At 51.3% G+C, this 18,409-nt stretch overlaps 1 protein-coding gene across 3 annotated transcripts in view; it reads right to left on the bottom strand.

Moving 5' to 3' along the window:
• Nucleotides 1–8,204: 8,204 nt before the first annotated feature.
• Nucleotides 8,205–18,409, bottom strand: part of ACVR1B (activin A receptor type 1B) — a 31,365-nt gene continuing 21,160 nt past the window's right edge. The window contains exons 4-9 of one of the 3 annotated variants that reach the window (XM_007452333.1): nucleotides 17,579–17,701; nucleotides 16,211–16,378; nucleotides 15,058–15,214; nucleotides 13,602–13,726; nucleotides 10,246–10,376; nucleotides 8,453–8,802 (exon numbers count right to left, since the gene is read on the bottom strand). In XM_007452333.1, coding sequence (XP_007452395.1) covers nucleotides 8,677–8,802; nucleotides 10,246–10,376; nucleotides 13,602–13,726; nucleotides 15,058–15,214; nucleotides 16,211–16,378; nucleotides 17,579–17,701 — 830 coding nt within the window. In that variant the 3' untranslated portion in view covers nucleotides 8,453–8,676. Of the gene's footprint in view, nucleotides 8,803–10,245; nucleotides 10,377–13,601; nucleotides 13,727–15,057; nucleotides 15,215–16,210; nucleotides 16,379–17,578; nucleotides 17,702–18,409 lie in introns of all 3 variants that reach the window. The other 2 variants (XM_007452332.1, XM_007452334.1) reach the window with 2 other exon arrangements.

Genomic DNA, 18,409 nt, shown 5'->3' with positions numbered 1-18,409 from the left:
GGGGAGGGGGAGGGGGGAAGCATGCTGCACGCCACCTGCAGCCTCATATTAGGCCACCTCCCCTTCTGTTCTCCCCCCGGAAGCCTCTTTGCAAAAGCCCCATCGCTCTGGCTCCCGAAGACATCTGCACTCAATCTGTACCTTATGCCTGAGCATGTCCCAGGCTTTCAGAGTGAACTCTCCAGGCTTTGCTTCCTTTGGATCCAGCTGTCCTGGCCCCTGGCTCTCAGGGTAGGCAGGGCTTGGCCCTGTGGTAGGGGCACAGAGAGCAGGGGCTTGGCTAATGGACAAGGCCTAGGTGAGATCCCTTCTTTTTGGGACAAGCCCTTGCCCAGGTACCTAACAGTCAACGGTCCCCTGAAGTCCTGTCCTCGCCCACCTGCTCCAGCTCTAGGCTCCCATCAGGAGGTCGGGGCACTCAGGGCAAGAGCTCCAGAAGCCCAGGCTCCTCTGGCATCTGAGTTAATGTCAGGGCTCTTGCACAGTCATTTCATCCCAGGACTGGGGGGCTGACCGGTCCGCTGGGGCTCCTCTCTGGGTACTGCCACTGCTTCTGAGTGGAAGGTGGGAGGGTGAGGGCCTGGGACGGAGCTGGCTGTGTGGGCAGGAATGAGGGGCTGGGCCCTGGCTGTAGGATGCTGAGGGAGGCTTGGGCAGCTGCTAGGCAGCTGACTGGGCAGGGAGCGGTTGTTTTCCTTAATGGCTCCTATTGCCCAACTGTTTCCAGTGTCTGTGTGTGACACTGGGGTCCAGGGGAGCTCAGCAGTAGGGGCGAGGTGGGGGGTGGATCCATCACAGCCCAGAGAGCTAATTCTAGGGGGTCTGAGAGCAGAAGCCAGGCGGATATGGCAGTTTATTTGTTTTGGATACTGTGGCTTCTGAGTCTAGTCCCAGCCAGAGGCCAGAGACCATCTTGCCTCCTAGGTGGGATGGCAAGGTATCTCGGGCTTGAACAGGCTAGACTGGTAGAAGGGAGAAAGGGTCATCTCTCTAGTTTTCCTTACAGTATCCACATACCACTTCTAGGACAGAGGGCATGTATTATCAGACAGGTACAGATAGCTAGGACAGAAAATGACAGCTTTTAGGGCCCCAGACGCCCCAGATCTCGTCTCTCTTGGCAAACACAGCTGCTCTGGTGGTCCAGCCCTGGTTCCTTCTCCCCAGGGACAGCATTGTACACAAGGCTAAGATCCTCCCGTGGACTCCACGCTGAAGTCGGCTTCTCCTCACCGGCCACATGTGATCGCGCCCCCAACCTCTGCCTCCTTTCCACTGTCTCTCCCCGTCCTCCAGCTTTTCCTGCTCTACCACCTCGGCGATTACCTTCTCAAGTCAGCACTGTGTTCTTCCTCCAGTACAAGTAAGATCACATCACTCGCCTGCTCAAAACCCATCAATGGCCTGTCATTCCTACAGCAGGAATTGTACACAAGGCTAAGATCCTCCCGTGGACTCCACGCTGAAGTCGGCTTCTCCTCACCGGCCACATGTGATCGCGCCCCCAACCTCTGCCTCCTTTCCACTGTCTCTCCCCGTCCTCCAGCTTTTCCTGCTCTACCACCTCGGCGATTACCTTCTCAAGTCAGCACTGTGTTCTTCCTCCAGTACAAGTAAGATCACATCACTCGCCTGCTCAAAACCCATCAATGGCCTGTCATTCCTACGGCAGGAATGAAAAAAGAGGTGTTCATTCATGGGACAACGCCACATAAGCATGCTGTTGAGAAGAATTTGGAGACCAGGTTGAGACTCAGGAGGGAAAACTACTGAGATTAGCAGTCTGAGGCAGTTGTCACAGGGGAAGTGATGGCACTGGTGGCTCTCGGGACACAGTCTTGATGGCTTAGCACAGGACGGCTCTAAGAGATTTCCTGTGTGCACCCCTGGCTCTCTTGCTGTAGCCATACTGAACCTGTGGTTCTCGAACAACGCACTTTAAAAAAAAAAATAATTAATTAATTAATTTCTGGCTGCGTTGGGTCTTCGTTGCTATGCATGGGCTTTCTCTAGTTGCAGCGAGCGGGGGCTACTCTTCATGGCGGTGCGTGGGCTTCTCATTGCACTGGCTTCTCTTATTGCGGAGCACGGGCTCTAGGTGCGCGGGCTTCAGTAGTTGTGGCGCACAGGCTCTACAGCGCAGGCTCGGTAGTTGTGGCGCACGGGCTTCTTTGACCCGCGGCCTGTGGGATCTTCCAGGACCAGGGCTTGAACCTGTGTCCCCTGCATTGGCAGGCGGATTCTTAACCACCGTGCCACCAGGGGAGTCCCGACACACTCTTTTTGACCAAATCTCCCTCCTCCCCAGTCAGCAGGCCAGTGCCTATCCCTAAATAGATGTCACCTCTCTTGACCCCATCTTCCTGTCTGTTCTGTGTTTCCAGAGGATTGTGTCTACCCCACCATAGCACTTACCTCACTCCACTGTAATTACCTATTAACTAGTCCATTCCACCAGGTAGGGAGCCCCTGGAGGGCTGGCTTTCCCTAGGCACCTCACCTGAGCTTCCACGACGCATTACATACGGCTCTGTAATGGGACTTGCTGAAACCTGCTCTACTCTCTATTCTCTATACAAATCCTCTCCGTCTCGAAGGGCAGTGGCCACAGATTGTTCGTCCTTGTATTCTGCCTACTGCTTTACACACTAAGGTTGCTGAACACATGCTTGTTATTTAATAAGAATGTATTTAGAGCCCAGTCCATCCTACTGTTCCTTAAACCTTCCTATCCCATTATCCTCCATCCTTGGCCTCCAAGGAGCATTCCCAGGTGGATCCAGAGCTATCTGCCATATTCCTTAAATCCCACCCTGTCTGGCCATGGGATGCCTAACACTTTTCAGGGTGTGGTGCCAGGGGTTTGGTCAGACCAGTCTGGATGTTACTGTGAAGGTCTGATTTAGATGTGATCAACATTTAAATCAGCAGACTTGGAGTAAGGCAGGTTAGGTTACCCTCCACAGTGTGGACGGGCCTCATCCAATCAGTTGAAGGGCTTAGAAGACTGAGGTCCCCTAAGGAAGAAGAAATTTTGCCTCCAGACTGCCTTCAGACTCAAGACTGCAACATCAATTCTTCCCTGGGTCTCTAGCCCGTCAGCCTGCCCTGCAGTTTTCAGACTTAACAGCCCCACAATTGTGTGAGTCAATTCCTTTAAATATCTATCATCTATCTAATCTATCCAGCCCTCCTGTTAGTTTCCATTTCTCTGGTGAATCCTAATAAACCATTCCTGTCTTGATCCACAGCTTTCCCTCCCTTTCCCTCCCCTTCATTATGCATCCCTCACATGTTCCTGCGTGTCTCTTGAACTTTACTACTCTAGCCCTCATTTTATTTTGGTTGTATTTAGCAAGCATGTTCTCCAGACTATAGATCAGAAGACATGGGCTGGGGTAGGGGGTGGGGACAGAAATTTAAAACATGTGAAACAAAACCCCCAGTGATACACCATTAAATGAACGCAGGTCTCCTGGGTCGTGGGCCTTACAAAGGTGAAACGTTAGTGACCTTCAGGGCACATGAAGAGGTCCCAGAATTGCTGCCTTTCTGATTTTCAGAACGGTAAGGTTGAACCTGCAATCCATAGCCTAGTGAATTTTAGGTCCATGCTTGGCAAGATGACTGATCATTGATTGGCTTTTGAACTAGGTTGAGATCCACTACAAGCCACTCATCTCCTTCCGACAGACAGATCAAAGAGGTGCAGTAGCCACAAGAATACCTGGCCACTTCAACAAGGTACTTGGGATTCTGCTGTTATCTTTGTCCAAAAAGAATTAGGGCCAGGGTGCAAGGACAATTTAACTAGCAGCCACTCTGGGTTACTAGGATATATGCCAAACTTCGAGCCAACTTCTAGACGTAAGTTACTTGATTTTCTCCGGCCCAACAGTCTCAGATGGGAGGACAATGGAAAACTCTGGGCAACAAGCAGAATTCTAAAATATTGACAGGCTGCAGCAATGGACAGGTGCTGTGGTAAAATTTAACAGGGTAAGCACATAAGGTCCTGCACTTGAGTTCAAAATACCAACTTCTCAAATATAGGAAAGAGGAAGGGGGCTGGATTTTACTCAACCCAAACATAAGATGCAGTCCTGGGATGTGACCTGAAGGTGTCAAGCAGAGTCTGGGATTCTCCTTCTAGTCTGTGCTGCCAGTGAATGCCTGGGTGGAATGTCATGTGCTCTCTGTGGCCCCAGGCTTGAGCCAGGTTCTCGGAGAGCAGCCGGCGTGGGGGAAGGGCATGGCGCCATGGAAGCAGGATGTGCAGAGGCTGAGGGGCTGCAGTCTCTGGCCAGACACCCTGGACCCAAGGTCTTCTCCACCCTTGTGAGCTATGTGGGCAATTTATTTGTTTTCTCTAACACTCAGTTTCCTAATCCAATCTCATACATTGTTCTGAGGATGAAAGCAGTTCATGAACGTAAAGCCAATTCTGGCACACTGCGTAGCACAGAATAACTTTTTTTTTTGCCGCCGCGCAGCATGCGGAATCTTAGTTCCCCAACCAGGGATCAAACCCATGCCCCCTGCAGTGAAAGCGTGGAGTCTTAACCACCGGACAGCCAGGGAAGTCCCACACAGTAACTTTTTAATAAGTATCTGCTAATATTAACTGAAGAAACCCTAAGCTTTGCCAGATTCATAGTAACGTAACAGCTGCCTTCAAATATGCTAAGGGACCTTATATGGAAGCCAGAATAAGTGCTCTGAACCATCCTGGAGAGAAGTCGCAGGGAGGTTTCCCAGTTCTAGGTAAGGAAGGGCTGTTCGCTGAGCAGATGGCCGGCAGGTGGAGGTTGTGGTCCTGAGCGTTACAGCACGAGGCCCACGCCACTCGGCAGGGATGCTGTGGGGGAGGTCAAGTGCCTGATGGGTGCTGGACCTCTGGAGTCCCATCTAAACCTGAGAGTCTATGATTCTAGGACTTGTTCTCTTGGTTCCTCAGCCTAGAGATGTTCGGTTAGGGCTGTTCCTCACAGCCACCTGCACACTGAAAACCCCGGAGTCACCACTGAAGACTCCCATCTCAACGTCACTTAGCCAACCCCAAATTCACATTTTTTTTTTTTTTTTGCGCTATGCAGGCCTCTCACTGTTGTGGCCTCTCCCGTTGCGGAGCACAGGCTCCGGACGCGCAGGCTCAGCGGCCATGGCTCACGGGCCCAGCGGCTCCGCGGCACGTGGGATCTTCCCGGACCGGGGCACGAACCCGCGTCCCCTGCATCGGCAGGCGGACTCTCAACCACTGTGCCACCAGGGAAGCCCCCAAATTCACATTTATACTCCAAGTCAGGAGGGGGGGAGCTAAAACTAAGGAGGGCCCAGGCTGCCTTCGAGACTCGGTGGTTCGTGCCTTACCAGGATCAAGACCCTCTTTTATATAAAGAGAAAAATGCTAAAAGACAAAGACAAATACAGGCAAAGCCCAAGAAAACGCGCTGAGTTCGTCCTCCGCTCCCTCTCAGACGCCAGGCCCTCCCTCTATGAAACACAGGGGAACAGCCTCAGGGAGACCCCGGATGTTCCGACAGGGTCCTCTTCTGACGTGACCTGCCGCAGCTGGTGTTAACGTCGTACCCCAGCAAGTGGCAGGAGGGACGCTACCTGAAGCACCTGCCCAGCTCCTCTGATAAAGGCTGGGCAGCCAGTCCACAGATGTAAAACAGATGGCACCAGAAAAGCTCTGTGAATAAAACTTTAATAATGTACAGCAGAAATTGGACAGGCTCATTCTTATATTAAAACAAAAGATTTTCTATATTACAACTTATTTACATTTGCATACTGAAGAGGTAAAGTGTCTAAGTGGCTATTTTACAGTCCATTCTAATAAAATGTACAAAAACAAACAGAAGTACCGAGAATGCCGTTCGGGGGCCTTGACGGCGACCTAAGAACGGCCTTGGACTTGGTCTGTGAATCCAGAATCCAGAGGTGCAGGTAGCCCTATGGATCAGGGTTAGCCTCAGGGGGCCAAAACCACGGCTTTAGTTTCTTCCCAACTCTCTCACTCCTAACTCCTGGGTTAAGAGTGGTGGCGGTGGGGTTGGGAGCTTCCCCACAAAACTGCTCAGTCTTCCCCAGAGGTGGAGAAGGAGGAGTGTGTGGTGAGGACAGCAGGGCCACCGGGGGAGTGGGCTAGTGGCTTGGGAGCCCCTGGGTCAAGGAGTGTTGGCAGATCCCAGAGGCTGGCTGCGGCGGGGGAGAGGAGTCTGAGTTCCGTGATCTCCTCTAAACCGCCAAGTTCTGCCGCAGGGCGGGCGGACAGATGGGGCGTCGGCAGGGGTGGGGAAAGAAGGTCCCTCTAATGACACAATTGGTATTCGAGGGAAATTAGTCAGTAGCCAGTAAATTGGCTCAGAGGGTTAGGGGAAGATCTCCTTTAACGCAAGGAAAGAAGCGATAGAGCAGGAAAATAAATAGGAAGGCCAGGGCACTGGGGAGACCAATGGAAGTCGGGGGAGGGCTCTCCCCTCCTCCACAAGCTTTGGCAGAGAATCGCTGGGCTGGAGGCAGGGATGCTCTGAGGCTGCACACAGTCTGTGCCTCCCCTGGGGGCAGGAAGGGGGCTCCGGATGAACGCAGCGACTGGGGGGGGGGGTCTCACTGCCCACCACCGGCCTCTTTGGTGGGGGACAGGTGGGCATCCTCACTCCTTAGTGGTCTTATATAAGAGCGATCACTCCAGGCTCAAAAGGCTCAGAAGCAACTACAAAAACTTCTGGTCTCAAAACAGTCACCCACCAACTTGAATGGGTCCCGTGGTCGGCGCTCTAAGAGTAGGACCCAAGCCTGTCTTGTTCACAGCTGTATGCACTGCCTGGCATCCGGCAGGCACTCAGCGATGTCTGTAGCGTGAATGCCTGCAGGAGAAGCTGCAACCTGCTGGACAACGCACAGAAGGCTAGGGCCCCAGTGCAAAACCCACTTGTGGAACTGGGAGGGGAGGCAGAACGCAAGCGAGACCAACCCCCAGGGCAGAGGAACTCTTGCTACTGGGTGGGGGGAGCAGGCTCAGGTACAAGGACAGACATTTCCAGTGTGACTGAGCTGTGTGCGTTTGATTGAAGCATTTTTTTTGTGGTTGTTTTTATAGGGATTTCCTTAAAAACAAATAGATTGAGAGGTAATCATCACATAGAGATGGTTTTCCTTTTATAAAAACAACAATATTTAAAAAAAGTTAAAATCCAGACCCTCCCAATTAAATTAAAAAAAAAAAAAGAAAAGAAAGAAAAGAAAACCAAACCACTCCAGTTAAGTTATGGCTTCAAAGTTAATATATACCTAAGATATGCTGACGGAATCACCACCCACAACCGCGCTTCCAGACGTCGTTAAATACTACACTCAGGTTAAACAACAGGTTCAGCTTGGGCTGTTCCCTTTAGTAAAGCCCCTGAAGTGGATGCAAGTCTCACATCTTCCCTCCACCGTGATCAGATAATCCAGTAAAAGACCCATGCAGATGCCTCCCTCCCGCCCCAGACTCCCTCCCCACTCCTTGCCCCCCCCTTCCCTTCCCCACCCTAAATCCACTACCACCAAAAATATACACTGCTGTTTCCAGAATCTGGGATATGAAAGACAGATGTGACATTCCGATCTGAGTCCCAAGATCTGGGCTTCAAATTCCTCGGCCCTTCCTTGACGCTGCCGAGGACGATGCCCTTAGGCTGGCTCATTTCCCACGGTGGCCGGTGACCACAACACCCCAGACTTCCACCAAGATTCTCTCCCTGCCCATCCCACCCCGCCTCCCTTACATTTGGACCCAAAAGCCCTGCCTGCCACAGACAACCGGGCCAGCTTTGGTTCCACAGTCTGAAATGGAGAAGGGGGGCCAGGCGACACAGGGGAGGGAGACCCACTGTGGAGGGGGGCTTCTGGAAGGGAGGGGAGGGAGACCTCTGGGAGGGGCACCAGGGAAACCAGACGCTGCTCACTACTGAACAGAGGCCCCAGCACGCAGAGCCGGCATGACGACCACACCCCTGACCTGCACATGCACATAAAGCTCAAGCAGGTAAGTGCGCACCTACAGATACACACACACACACACACGCACGCACACACACACACACACACGTGTAAGGGCGTGGCACAGACCAGGCACAACAGGGGACGCACCTCGGCACATGCATACACGGCTGGACAGACGGGCACTGGCAGTCCCTCCAGGTGTCCCGACGGGGCGGAGGGGAGCATGAGGCCCGGCGCTGCCGAGAGGGGCCATCCTTCTGGTTCCCCGGGCTGCCTCGCTGCGCTGGGGTTGGTCCCAGAGGAAAGCCCTCGGTGCCGCTCAGCAGGGGCCACGCTCGCTCCTCCCGGGCCCTCCCAGGCCGCCCGTCACCACGCCAGGCTTCTCGCCAGGTGCGCCGGGCTTTGCAGAACTTCCCACTACAGCCGGTCCAGGCTGTGGCACTGAGTTCTCCACACCATTTGCTCTCATAGGCTCCGTGCCACTAGGAGGTAAATATAAAAGGTGTCTGTGTCTCAAACCCAATGTGGGAGTGAGCGAGTCTCCCGGGCTCTGTCCCTCTTGCGGGCCAGGCTCCTGGCCACAGAGGGCTGGGCAGAAACGAGAGGTAGGCCTCCATCGGACGCTCAACACGGCAGCTCGGCTGTAGGTCCCGCTGCCCGGCAGCGTGTGGGGAGAGGCAGCTAGATCTTCACGTCCTCCTGCACGCTGAGCTGGGAGAGGGTCTTCTTGATGCGCAGCGCGGTCAGGCGGGCCGCGCCGTTGGCGTACCAGCACTCCCGCATCATCTTCCCCATCACCCGCAGCGCCTGCACAGAGACCCGGCATCACTCGAGCCTGCCCTCGCCCCCACTGAAGCCTTCCTGGTCCCCAGGCGGCCGTCTCCCCAACCCGTGCTCCGCCCACCCCCCCGCCACCCCCTGCCCCGGGCCTCCCCCTTCCTTAAGGGACAGCCTGGGGAGGGGGACCTTCTCGGCAAGCATGGTTGGTCAGCCACTGCCTGGCGTCTGGGTGATCCTGAGAGAAATACCTGCAACGGCCTGTGATCTGAAAATCATTTCTGGAAGGTTTGAGTATCCGTGTCTATGACTGTTTACTGACTGTTCTTTGTAAAGCAGCGCACGAGCCAGGCACAGCAGGGACATCCCCCAGCATGAGCACACACGCAGCTGTGACCCCACGTTCATGTGCAGAGACAGGGTGGCGGAGGAGGAGGCAGCAGCCCCTGAGAGGCAGCCTCGTCAGAGGCAGAAGCTCACGGCCAGGGCCCGGACGACACAGGCCAGGGGGCAGCCAAGGGGCGGACCTGGAGGGTCACCTGTGGAGGGCTACGGAGTCCCCAGACTGCTGCCTCAGGCCAGTGTTTTCCAGATTCCTTTTAGCAGTGGGACCCGTTTTCCCCAGCGGAGTCCCAACACACAAACAGCCCCGACTGAAGAGGGAGTGGGGTGCGGGCAGCTGGAGACCAGCTCTTTCTGCTTCCCTCACCCTCTGAAGTGAATAAACCCTGAGGGTTCCAAGGAACATTTTGGAAAAGGCTGCTCTGTCAGGCAAAGAGGAGCTCAGTAATTCTGTTCTTCAACGCAGGCCTGCCCTCCAGTGGATACACTCCTTAAAGCAGAGCCACGAGTGAAAAGGGGGCCCAAGAGCACTAGCGAAGCAAACCCTGTGCCGCCAAAGACTCCAAGACCCCACAACTCCATGTTTCTTAGGAATCTAGATCATAAATTTGTCCTCATTTCTGTTATTGCCATCGAATGCCATCCCCTCCCCGCTTTGTCCGCCATCACTCCCCAACCCAAATTCTCTACACCCTCGTCGCTTGTGAGTTTTTAGAAAGGCCACGTGCCTCGCAGACACGTCTTCTCACTGAGTCCCACCCCCTCATTCTTCTATACACCCTTCGTGGACCCCTCTTCTGAACTCTTCCACGAAGCTCAGCTCACCCCTGTGGCTCCAGAGCCATTTTCCTAGGTGGACAGGTCTAACAGCTCCCACTCAGTCTTTGTTTTGTCTCTTATCTGTGTCCTGGGACCAAGCCTTTTTCTTCTTCTAGGCTGTCAATTCCAAAGGGGACCCTACAGTGCCCAGGACAAGGGCTCAGTATATAATACAACAGCACATAATAGTTTGCAACAACCGACACGCTCAGGGGGGTAGCCCTGGGGTTGGCCCCACTTTTGGCAAACCCTCTTCTAAGGGAGAGAAATCGGGCAGATAGAAAGGCCACGGGAGAGAGGGGAACTTCCCACCTCATAACTCTGCCACCAGTTGGGGATGTTGGGGCGGAGCTTCTGGTCGCATACGACCTTCCGCATCTCCTCAATGGAAGGGTCAGAGGGCACTAGGTCATAATATGGCAGCTGATATTCCTCATGGACTCCTGGGAGAAAAGAAAACGTCCACCGGAGTTATCAAAAGAAGGAAGAGATTACTCAAAAAGCCAATGACAACACTCATGTTGTGATCTGTAAATACCACTTCCCACTAAGAGGAACTAGGGCTCCTGGGAGAGCCTGGTCAGTGCTAGTTATGGGACAAGAGACACACAGCATTAGCCAGGAATATCTTTTCCGTAACAAAAAGCTAGGAAACTATCAAAGACTACTGAGGCCATGTCAAAAGGTACTGACCTGAAAAGCTCCCAACTGGCCAAAGATGAGAACATTTAAGCAACAGTAAGACCTATGACTTCAATGGAAACAAATATTTTAAATCACCAGTTCGTGATGACACTAAAAACAAACAAATAAACCAAAACCTCCGTCGCCTTTGTAGGATGAGAGGGAATAAACTCATTATTTTGAAAAATGGCAAATAAATGGAAAGAATCAAGTATTTTTCCTGTCTTTCCTCTTCAAATTAAACATCTTGGTAACCAAACAGACAATCGGGGAAGTTTCTCTTTAAAGAAAAAAATCTAGCTAATACATGAAGATTGACAGGATCGGAACACTGGCATTTTCAACCTCTAATACATTTGGATATGAACAATGACCGACAATAGCTGTTAACATCACAAAAAGAGAGAGAACCACCATTATATGTGTCTTTTAACAGAAGGATTTTGGGGGGAAAAAATGATTCTAGTCTTTAGATGGAACTCTCATAGGAAATTCACAGAAACAGTAGAACGTGTGAACTCCGTAAGAGGCTATCTGGAAAATCTAGACAGGAAAACCCTACAGGACAAAGGACCTGGATTCTCCAATTTTGAAAACTGCAGGAGAGGGGACTTACTTGGTGTTCCAGTGGTAAAGAATCCACCTTACAATGCCTGGGATGAGGGTTCGATTCCTGGTCGGGGAACTAAGATCGCACATGCCACGGGGCAACTAAGCCCACGCCCCACAACTACAGAGCTCTTGCGCCTCAACTAGAGAGCTCGCGTGCCACAAACTACAGAGCCCACGCGCCCTGGAGCCTGTGTGCCACAACCAGAGAGAGAAAAAACCCGAACGCCACAACTAGAAAGAGAAAACCTGCATGCCGCAACTACAGAGAAGCCTGCGCGCCGCAACAAAGAGATCCCGTGTGACTCAACGAAGATCCCGCATGCTGCAGCTAAGACCCGACGCAGCCAAAAATAAAATATAAATAAATAAATAAATAAATAAATAATAAATCTTTAAAAAAAGAAACAAAAACTGCAGAAGGAAAAAATTGAGGGGTAACCTGTAGATTATGAGACTTGGGAGTTATATCAATCAACTGCAGTGGATGGACATTTAAATTAAACCCTGATTTAACAAGCTGTTTTTTCAAAAAAATTTGCAGATAATTGGGGAAGTCTCAACACTGGCTAATGTTATATGATATTAAGAATTATTGTCTGTTTTTTAAAGTGTGATAATAGTACTATATTTTTGAAGTCCTTATCTTCTAGAGTTACAAACTGAAATATCTTCTGTAATAAAAAGTTAATTTAAAAAATTCTATGTAACTTTCTCATGCCTTTTCCCAGAAAAAAATTCTGCTGTTCTGAGCTGATGGGACAGATTTTTATTTTTATTTATTTATTTATTTATTTTTGAGATTAGCATTTATTTTATTATTTCTAAAAAATATTCATTCATTTATTTGGTCGCGCTGGGTCTTAGTTGCAGACGGCGGGCTCCTTAGTTGCAGCTCGCTGGCTCCTTAGTTGTGGCACGTGGGCTCCTTAGTTGCGGCAGGCAGGCTCCTTAGTTGTGGCATGCGAACTCTTAGTTGCGGCATGCACGGGGGATCTAGTTCCCTGACCAGGGATCGAACCTGGGCCCCCCTGCATTGGGAGCATGGAGTCTTATCCGCTGCACTACCAGGGAAGTCCCGGGACAGATTTTTAAATAAGAGTCTGACTTGGTTAATCATCTAAGGAGCAATTAGCTTCAACTCTGGCCTCAGTCTGCCAGAGTCTGAATCCTCGTTTATCAGCGGTGTGACGTCAGACAAATCACCTAATCTGTGACTCATCCTCTTCATCTGCAAAACGGTGACAATAATAGTACCCACACAGACCTGTGTGGCCAGATTTATCTTGATCTGTTTTACCTGTATATCATGATCAAAATTTAAGATGTACAATACCTGGGTGCCTCCTCCATAATTTGGATCTTACCAAATGTATCACAGATGGAGAAAGGCAGTAAAATACAGAAAAGGGCTCTGTTGGAACACTCATCAGTTCTTTTTAATTAATTTAATTCACTTCCACTGACCTGGAATCTCTTACATCAAAGATAAATGGCTGAGGGCAGGGTTCTAGAACTTGATCATGTGGCAGAATACTTGGAAGTCACCATAAAATTCTGATATACTAAACCGATGATAAAAAATGTCTTCTGCTGGGCTTCCCTGGTGGCACAGCGGTTGAGAGTCCACCTGCCGATGCAGGGGACGCGGGTTTGTGCCCCGGTCCGGGAAGATCCCACGTGCCGCGGAGCGGCTGGGCCCGTGAGCCATGGCCGCTGAGCCTGCGCGTCCGGAGCCACAACAGTGAGAGGCCCGCGTACCGCAAAAAAAAAAAAAAAAAAATGTTTTCTGCTAAATCTGATACTACCTTTCATTGAGTTCTGACGTGGTTGAACACTTGCAAATGCCAAAGACTTAGGAGAAAATTGCATAAGAAAAGACTCATTGTGAGAAAATTCTACGCATTATTAGTAAGCTTTCTCCCACAAATTGAGAAATCACCACTATTATTTTATCAATGAAACCCCACATTCCCCAGGAACGTGGCTTGAGAGCCAGTGTGTTAGAATACCCTGCCTCCTGTGTAAAAGAGACCGCTGCATCAGTCCTGTGCTATTCCTACCCAGGGCTTTCCCAACCTCGAAAGACCAAGAAAGACAATGTGTTACCAAGAAAACCCCCAAAAAGCCCAAATGAGTCCCCGGAATGGTCACCACAACATAAAACACTTCAACAAGCTGGTCCAAAGGGTAAACACACTCTTGTCCCTGCTGCTATCCGGTCCCCTCCCTCCTCTTGGATGAGAACCCTAAGTATGACGGGTGCTGGCGCTAGGCATCTGACAGGCCGTTAGGAGAAAGAAGGCAGGAAAACGCTAGCCCCTCAGGACTCTGGACTGCGAGGCAGGAGCCAGAGAAGGCAGGAAGAAAGGTACCTCCAGAGTTGCATCTTCGAGCAATCTCCCAGTACACGAGCCCAAGGGCGTAGATATCAGCGCACTTAAAGGAGTCGAAGTGCTTCATGTTAATGCTTTCATCAAGCACTTCGGGGGCCATGTATCTGCAAGAGCAAAAGAAATGTGATCACGCGGAGAAAATGATGACTTCCTTCTCGACTCAAAGTACTGACTCAAGGACCCCCTGAGTGTGGGACAGCATCACCCCAAGACAGCCCCTTGGGGAGGAGGAAGTGATGGATTCTTATTATTGCAAACTCCCATGCTTTGGATTCGAATCTAAACACCTTAGCAAGGTTTGGTAACACTAGCCTACTCTTATTTCTACCTCTATTTTTTAACCGCCAAGATTTATTTTAAGCATGTTTTGATTTCTTGGCAGAGGTATGTGTACTGTAGGCCACAGAGCAGGAACAGTACATAATATCTGGTTGCTACTGGGGGCTTGGACTTTATTCAGCGCAGCCAATAATGGGCTGAGCTTAAATTTCAGTCTGAACTTCTTTTGTTATCTTACCCGTGCAGGTAAGTGAGAATTAATTCTAGGTAGTCATCAGAGTCCCACTCAGTTAGTTCATGAGTACTGCTTGAGCCACTCCCCACTGCCCACAGAAGGCCAATCAGCTCACCTCAGGCCTCAAACTTTGGGGCCTGGGTGGCTGCAATCATTCAGGTCAAAAGGAAGGGGAAAAAAAGCAGCAGCATGATTAGTGAAATTCACTGATACTCAGCAGAGAAACAGCCCTCCTCTTGCATCCTATGAAAAGTTGCATTTCCAGCTCGTGAAGTCGACCTGGAGTCACAGTCAATCTGTTCCTTATTTCCTTTTTTTTTTTTGGCCATGCCATGCGGCCTGTGGGATCTTAGTTCCCCATCCAGGGATTGAACCCAGGCCCTCGGCAGTGAGTGCTCGGAGTCTTAACCATTAGGCCAGGGTATGCCACGTTCCTTATTTCTTATGTCACTTCTCTGTGACGCGGGGAGGAGGCCCATAATCCTTACGGGGGGCCCTCATCTCCACCCTGGCCTACCTCTGCTCTAGCTTGGCAAACCTGCTCTCTACACCCTAAGCAAAACATGCTCCCTGCCTCCTGTGGGGTCCTGCCCAGGCCACCCCTTCAGACTGCAACCTTTTCCCTCTCCCCCAGCCAAGCCTGGTGCCTGCCTCCCTTCTAAATCTTGCTCCAGGTTCTCCTTCTCCATGGCCTCCCCTGCCCAATGCACCAGCACCTATGGGTATAGGGTCCTCCGGAGCTGTGCCGCTGGCACTTGTATCTGCGCGATGCAACCTGTGTGGCTTTCCAGTGTGGGGAGCAGGTGTTCAATTCAACTGCCAGCTGTCAGGGAAAGGACCACACTGCCTTCTCCCACGCAGTTGGGCAAGGGCTACTCAGTACAAGTGTCGGGCAAGCGCGAAAGCCCAGGGCCTTCCTACCGTTTGGTTCCCACCCTCTGGTTGGGGGCAATGTCAATGGTGTCCGTGACTGCATCGTGACGGACAGCCAGGCCCAGGTCTGCGATGGCACACATGCCGTTTTTCTTCACCAAGATGTTCTTTGACTTTAAGTCTCGATGAGCAATTCCAGGCTTCCCTAGCAGAGGGGAAAAAAAAAACAGGGATCTATAAAGAAAGACAGTACCAGTGTTAAAAGCATAGTCTCTGTAGCCAGACGTATGGGTTCGAGTCCTCGTTTTGCTCCCCACTAACCCAGTAACCCTGGAAAGGCAACTTCACCTGTCTATGTATTGGTCTTCTCATCCATAAAATGAGACCAAACACCAGTACTTACTCCAGGGGAATGCTGTAAGGATTAAATGTACTGTATTAACTTAGGTAAGTCAAGAGCTTAGAAGGGCATGCGTATGAGCTAATATTACTATATTAATACTACTCCTGCTCGCCTTCCCTGAACTAACAAGCTGCTGTACAGAACTGCTGAGGACTTCAGAGAGAAGCTGCTATGCTCGCTAGGTTCTGAGAACCAAACAGGGGAGGTAAGGACTGCTACTTTCCCTGGAGAGCCTAGCAACAGGGTCAAACTTTCGTGGCTGGTTTTCTGTCACGGGCAGCAAGAGCTGCTGCCCAGTCGACCAGGCCCCAGGGAGCGATGTGCCACCTGCCAAGCCCCAGGAGCTCCCAAAGAGCTGATGTCAGGCAACAAGCAGGGGTGCCCGTGGTCACCTTCCTCCCCGAGGGCCCTCCTAGTTTAGTAGAGCCCAGTGTCTAACCCATCAAGCTGACCCACTGATGAGGGTGTGAACCTGCTAAACTGATGCTCGGTACAGTAGTTCCTTCGATTTCCTCAGTCCCTTCCTCTACCAGTGAATCGTGGGCGTCTGAGATGACCACTCAGTCAACGGCAGCCTCCCAACCAACAGCCACGCCAGTCCATCGGGGACAAACAACCAACACTTCCGTCAGGAGTCCCCCCGAGGAGCTCTGAAGGCAGAGGCACCTCTTGTTCTCGCTGGAGCGAGGCCCAAGCTCCTCTCGCTTAGACCAGACCCCAGTGCCTGAGGCCCAGATCCCGCATCCTCAGTGAGAAGGAGTTCTGGGAACTCGGTGGGGATGGGACAGGTCCACTCACCTTGGGTGCCCACAATCTCCATGTGCAGGTGTGCCAGACCGCTCGCGGCAGACAAGGCCAGCTTGATCATCCCCTCGATGGTCACCGTGTACCGGTTTAGATAGTCAAACAGGGAGCCGTGCTCATGATAGTCGGAGACAAGCCACAGCTGTGTCCAGGTGCCGTTATCTGCAGAGAGCCACAGAGCAGGTCCAGAAAAGGCACAACTATCAGCAAAAAGGTCAAGGTAGGAAAGGAAGAGTATGTGTGCAAACCCCAGTTAGACCCCTGTACTCCCCGCTCCCCGCCCCTACACCTCCTGAGGCCCCTCTGTGCCCGTCTCATCCACCACCGTCCACAGATTTAGGCTCCAGGAAGGACAGAACAGCCTTTCTTTCTTAGACCCGCTCCCTTACTTCTCGTAGGCAGGATTCTGAACCGCGTGCACCCTGATTACACCCAAATTTGAAATGCGAGGCACCCCAAAGAGGAAGCACATGCTTAGGCAAAGTAACAGGATCATCTGTTTCTTTTGTAACACTGCTTCTGATCCTGACAAGACCTGCTCATCAAAACCATGACTGGCCGCACCCACCCCCGCCAAGGAGGAAGGCTTCGCAGGCCCTCCTCTGTGCTCCAAGACCCTGCGAGCACGGCCCAACCCGAGCACCAGGCTCATTTGTAGCAGGTCCTTGAAGTCCACTCCTCTTACCAGGCTATGAGCTCTCTGTGAGAGGAGGAAAGAGCTCCTTTGCGCATTCTTGTGTTCCAGGCCAAAAATGCTTTTCAACGCATGAAGAGCACACTTATAAGTATGCCAGAGAGGAATCTTATCATCTCATCCTCAGAAGAGCAATGGGAGGTGGCGAGCACACACTTTCATACTAGGGGAGAGGGGTATGCAGTGTACAGTGGGCAGGAGGAGTGGGAAGAAGGGAGGGAGAAAAAGAAAAACCAAAAGCTGGTAGTCTAATTAGCTTGCGCTGCTGTCAGTAAGAAGACTGGGAAATTGGACTGAGATCGCCCAAATTCCAAGCTGGCCCTAGCTTCAGGACGCTATACTATCCGTATCATGTTAAACAGGCAACAACAAAGGAGTCCAAACTTCCTCCTCCCCTGGCCCTCGCGTGGGTTTCAACAGCCAGATCCTATTCACACAAGCTGCCAGAATCAATACAGGTCGTGGCTCCTGGAAAAGCGCCAGCCTCTGCCTCCCTGATTACGAACGAGGGGTCCACCGAACACACCCCTTTACACTCCACTAGCCCTGACATCTTGAGGACCCTGCCCATAAGTTAGAAGGGAAGACATCTTTTGACCCTTTAAAATATATGCCAGATTTAAATGAATAATCAAAAGGTAATGCTGTTTTCAAAAGGCACAGCTTACTCAGAGGGAGTAAGGAATTCTCTCTTCCCCTCCCTCCCTTGCGTGAGAGGTCAAGTCTCTTCAGCCTGGGGGCAGCTGAGGCCACTACAAACCGCCATGGCAATGTGAGGAATGAGCAGCCTGCTGTTGTTTTAGGAAGGAAAAACAAACACTTAGCATCTTCCATAGCCTTTGCCAGCACCAACTTCTAAAAATTACTGGACCACGGAGCAAACTGTGTCCTGACCACCGGAGACACTCTTCTAAAATGTAAATGCCTTCACCCACGGTCTTTCTGACTTCAAGTGGCGCTACCTGCCCGGGTGTCGGCTGTCCCCTCTTCCTGGGCACTGTAAGGTCAGGGACTGTGTCTTGTTCTTATACGTGACGATTCCAGGACCAGACAGCAGCCAGTGAATATTACTGAATAAATGAATGCAATTTCGATTACTACCCACTCTCTATAATAAAATACAATCCTCTCAAAAAGGCCCTTCCTAATCTGGCCTCTGCCACCTCTCCACCCATGTCTTTGGCTGGAACATCCCAAGTTACCTGCAGGTTCCCAAAGACACTTCCCCTTTGCACATGTGTCTGGAGTGCTCTTTTCATTCGTTTTTCTTTCTGACCAACTCCCTGCCACCTTCGCCTCAATCAAGCTCAGGTGTGGCATCTGTGATCCCCATCTCACCCCAATTTGTGCTCACCAGAACAGCTGTTGTTTGATTACTTCCTATAATCAATCATTAGTTTGTCTCTTTGCTAGTCAGTGAGGTCCTTAAAAATGAGCGCATGGGGCTTCCCTGGTGGCGCAGTGCTTGAGAGTCCGCCTGCCGATGCAGGAGACGCGGG

Source organism: Lipotes vexillifer, unplaced genomic scaffold (genome assembly GCF_000442215.2).
Source record: "Lipotes vexillifer unplaced genomic scaffold, Lipotes_vexillifer_v1.1 scaffold422, whole genome shotgun sequence".
NCBI lineage: Eukaryota > Metazoa > Chordata > Mammalia > Artiodactyla > Lipotidae > Lipotes > Lipotes vexillifer.
This window is presented reverse-complemented; position numbering and strand designations above follow the sequence as displayed.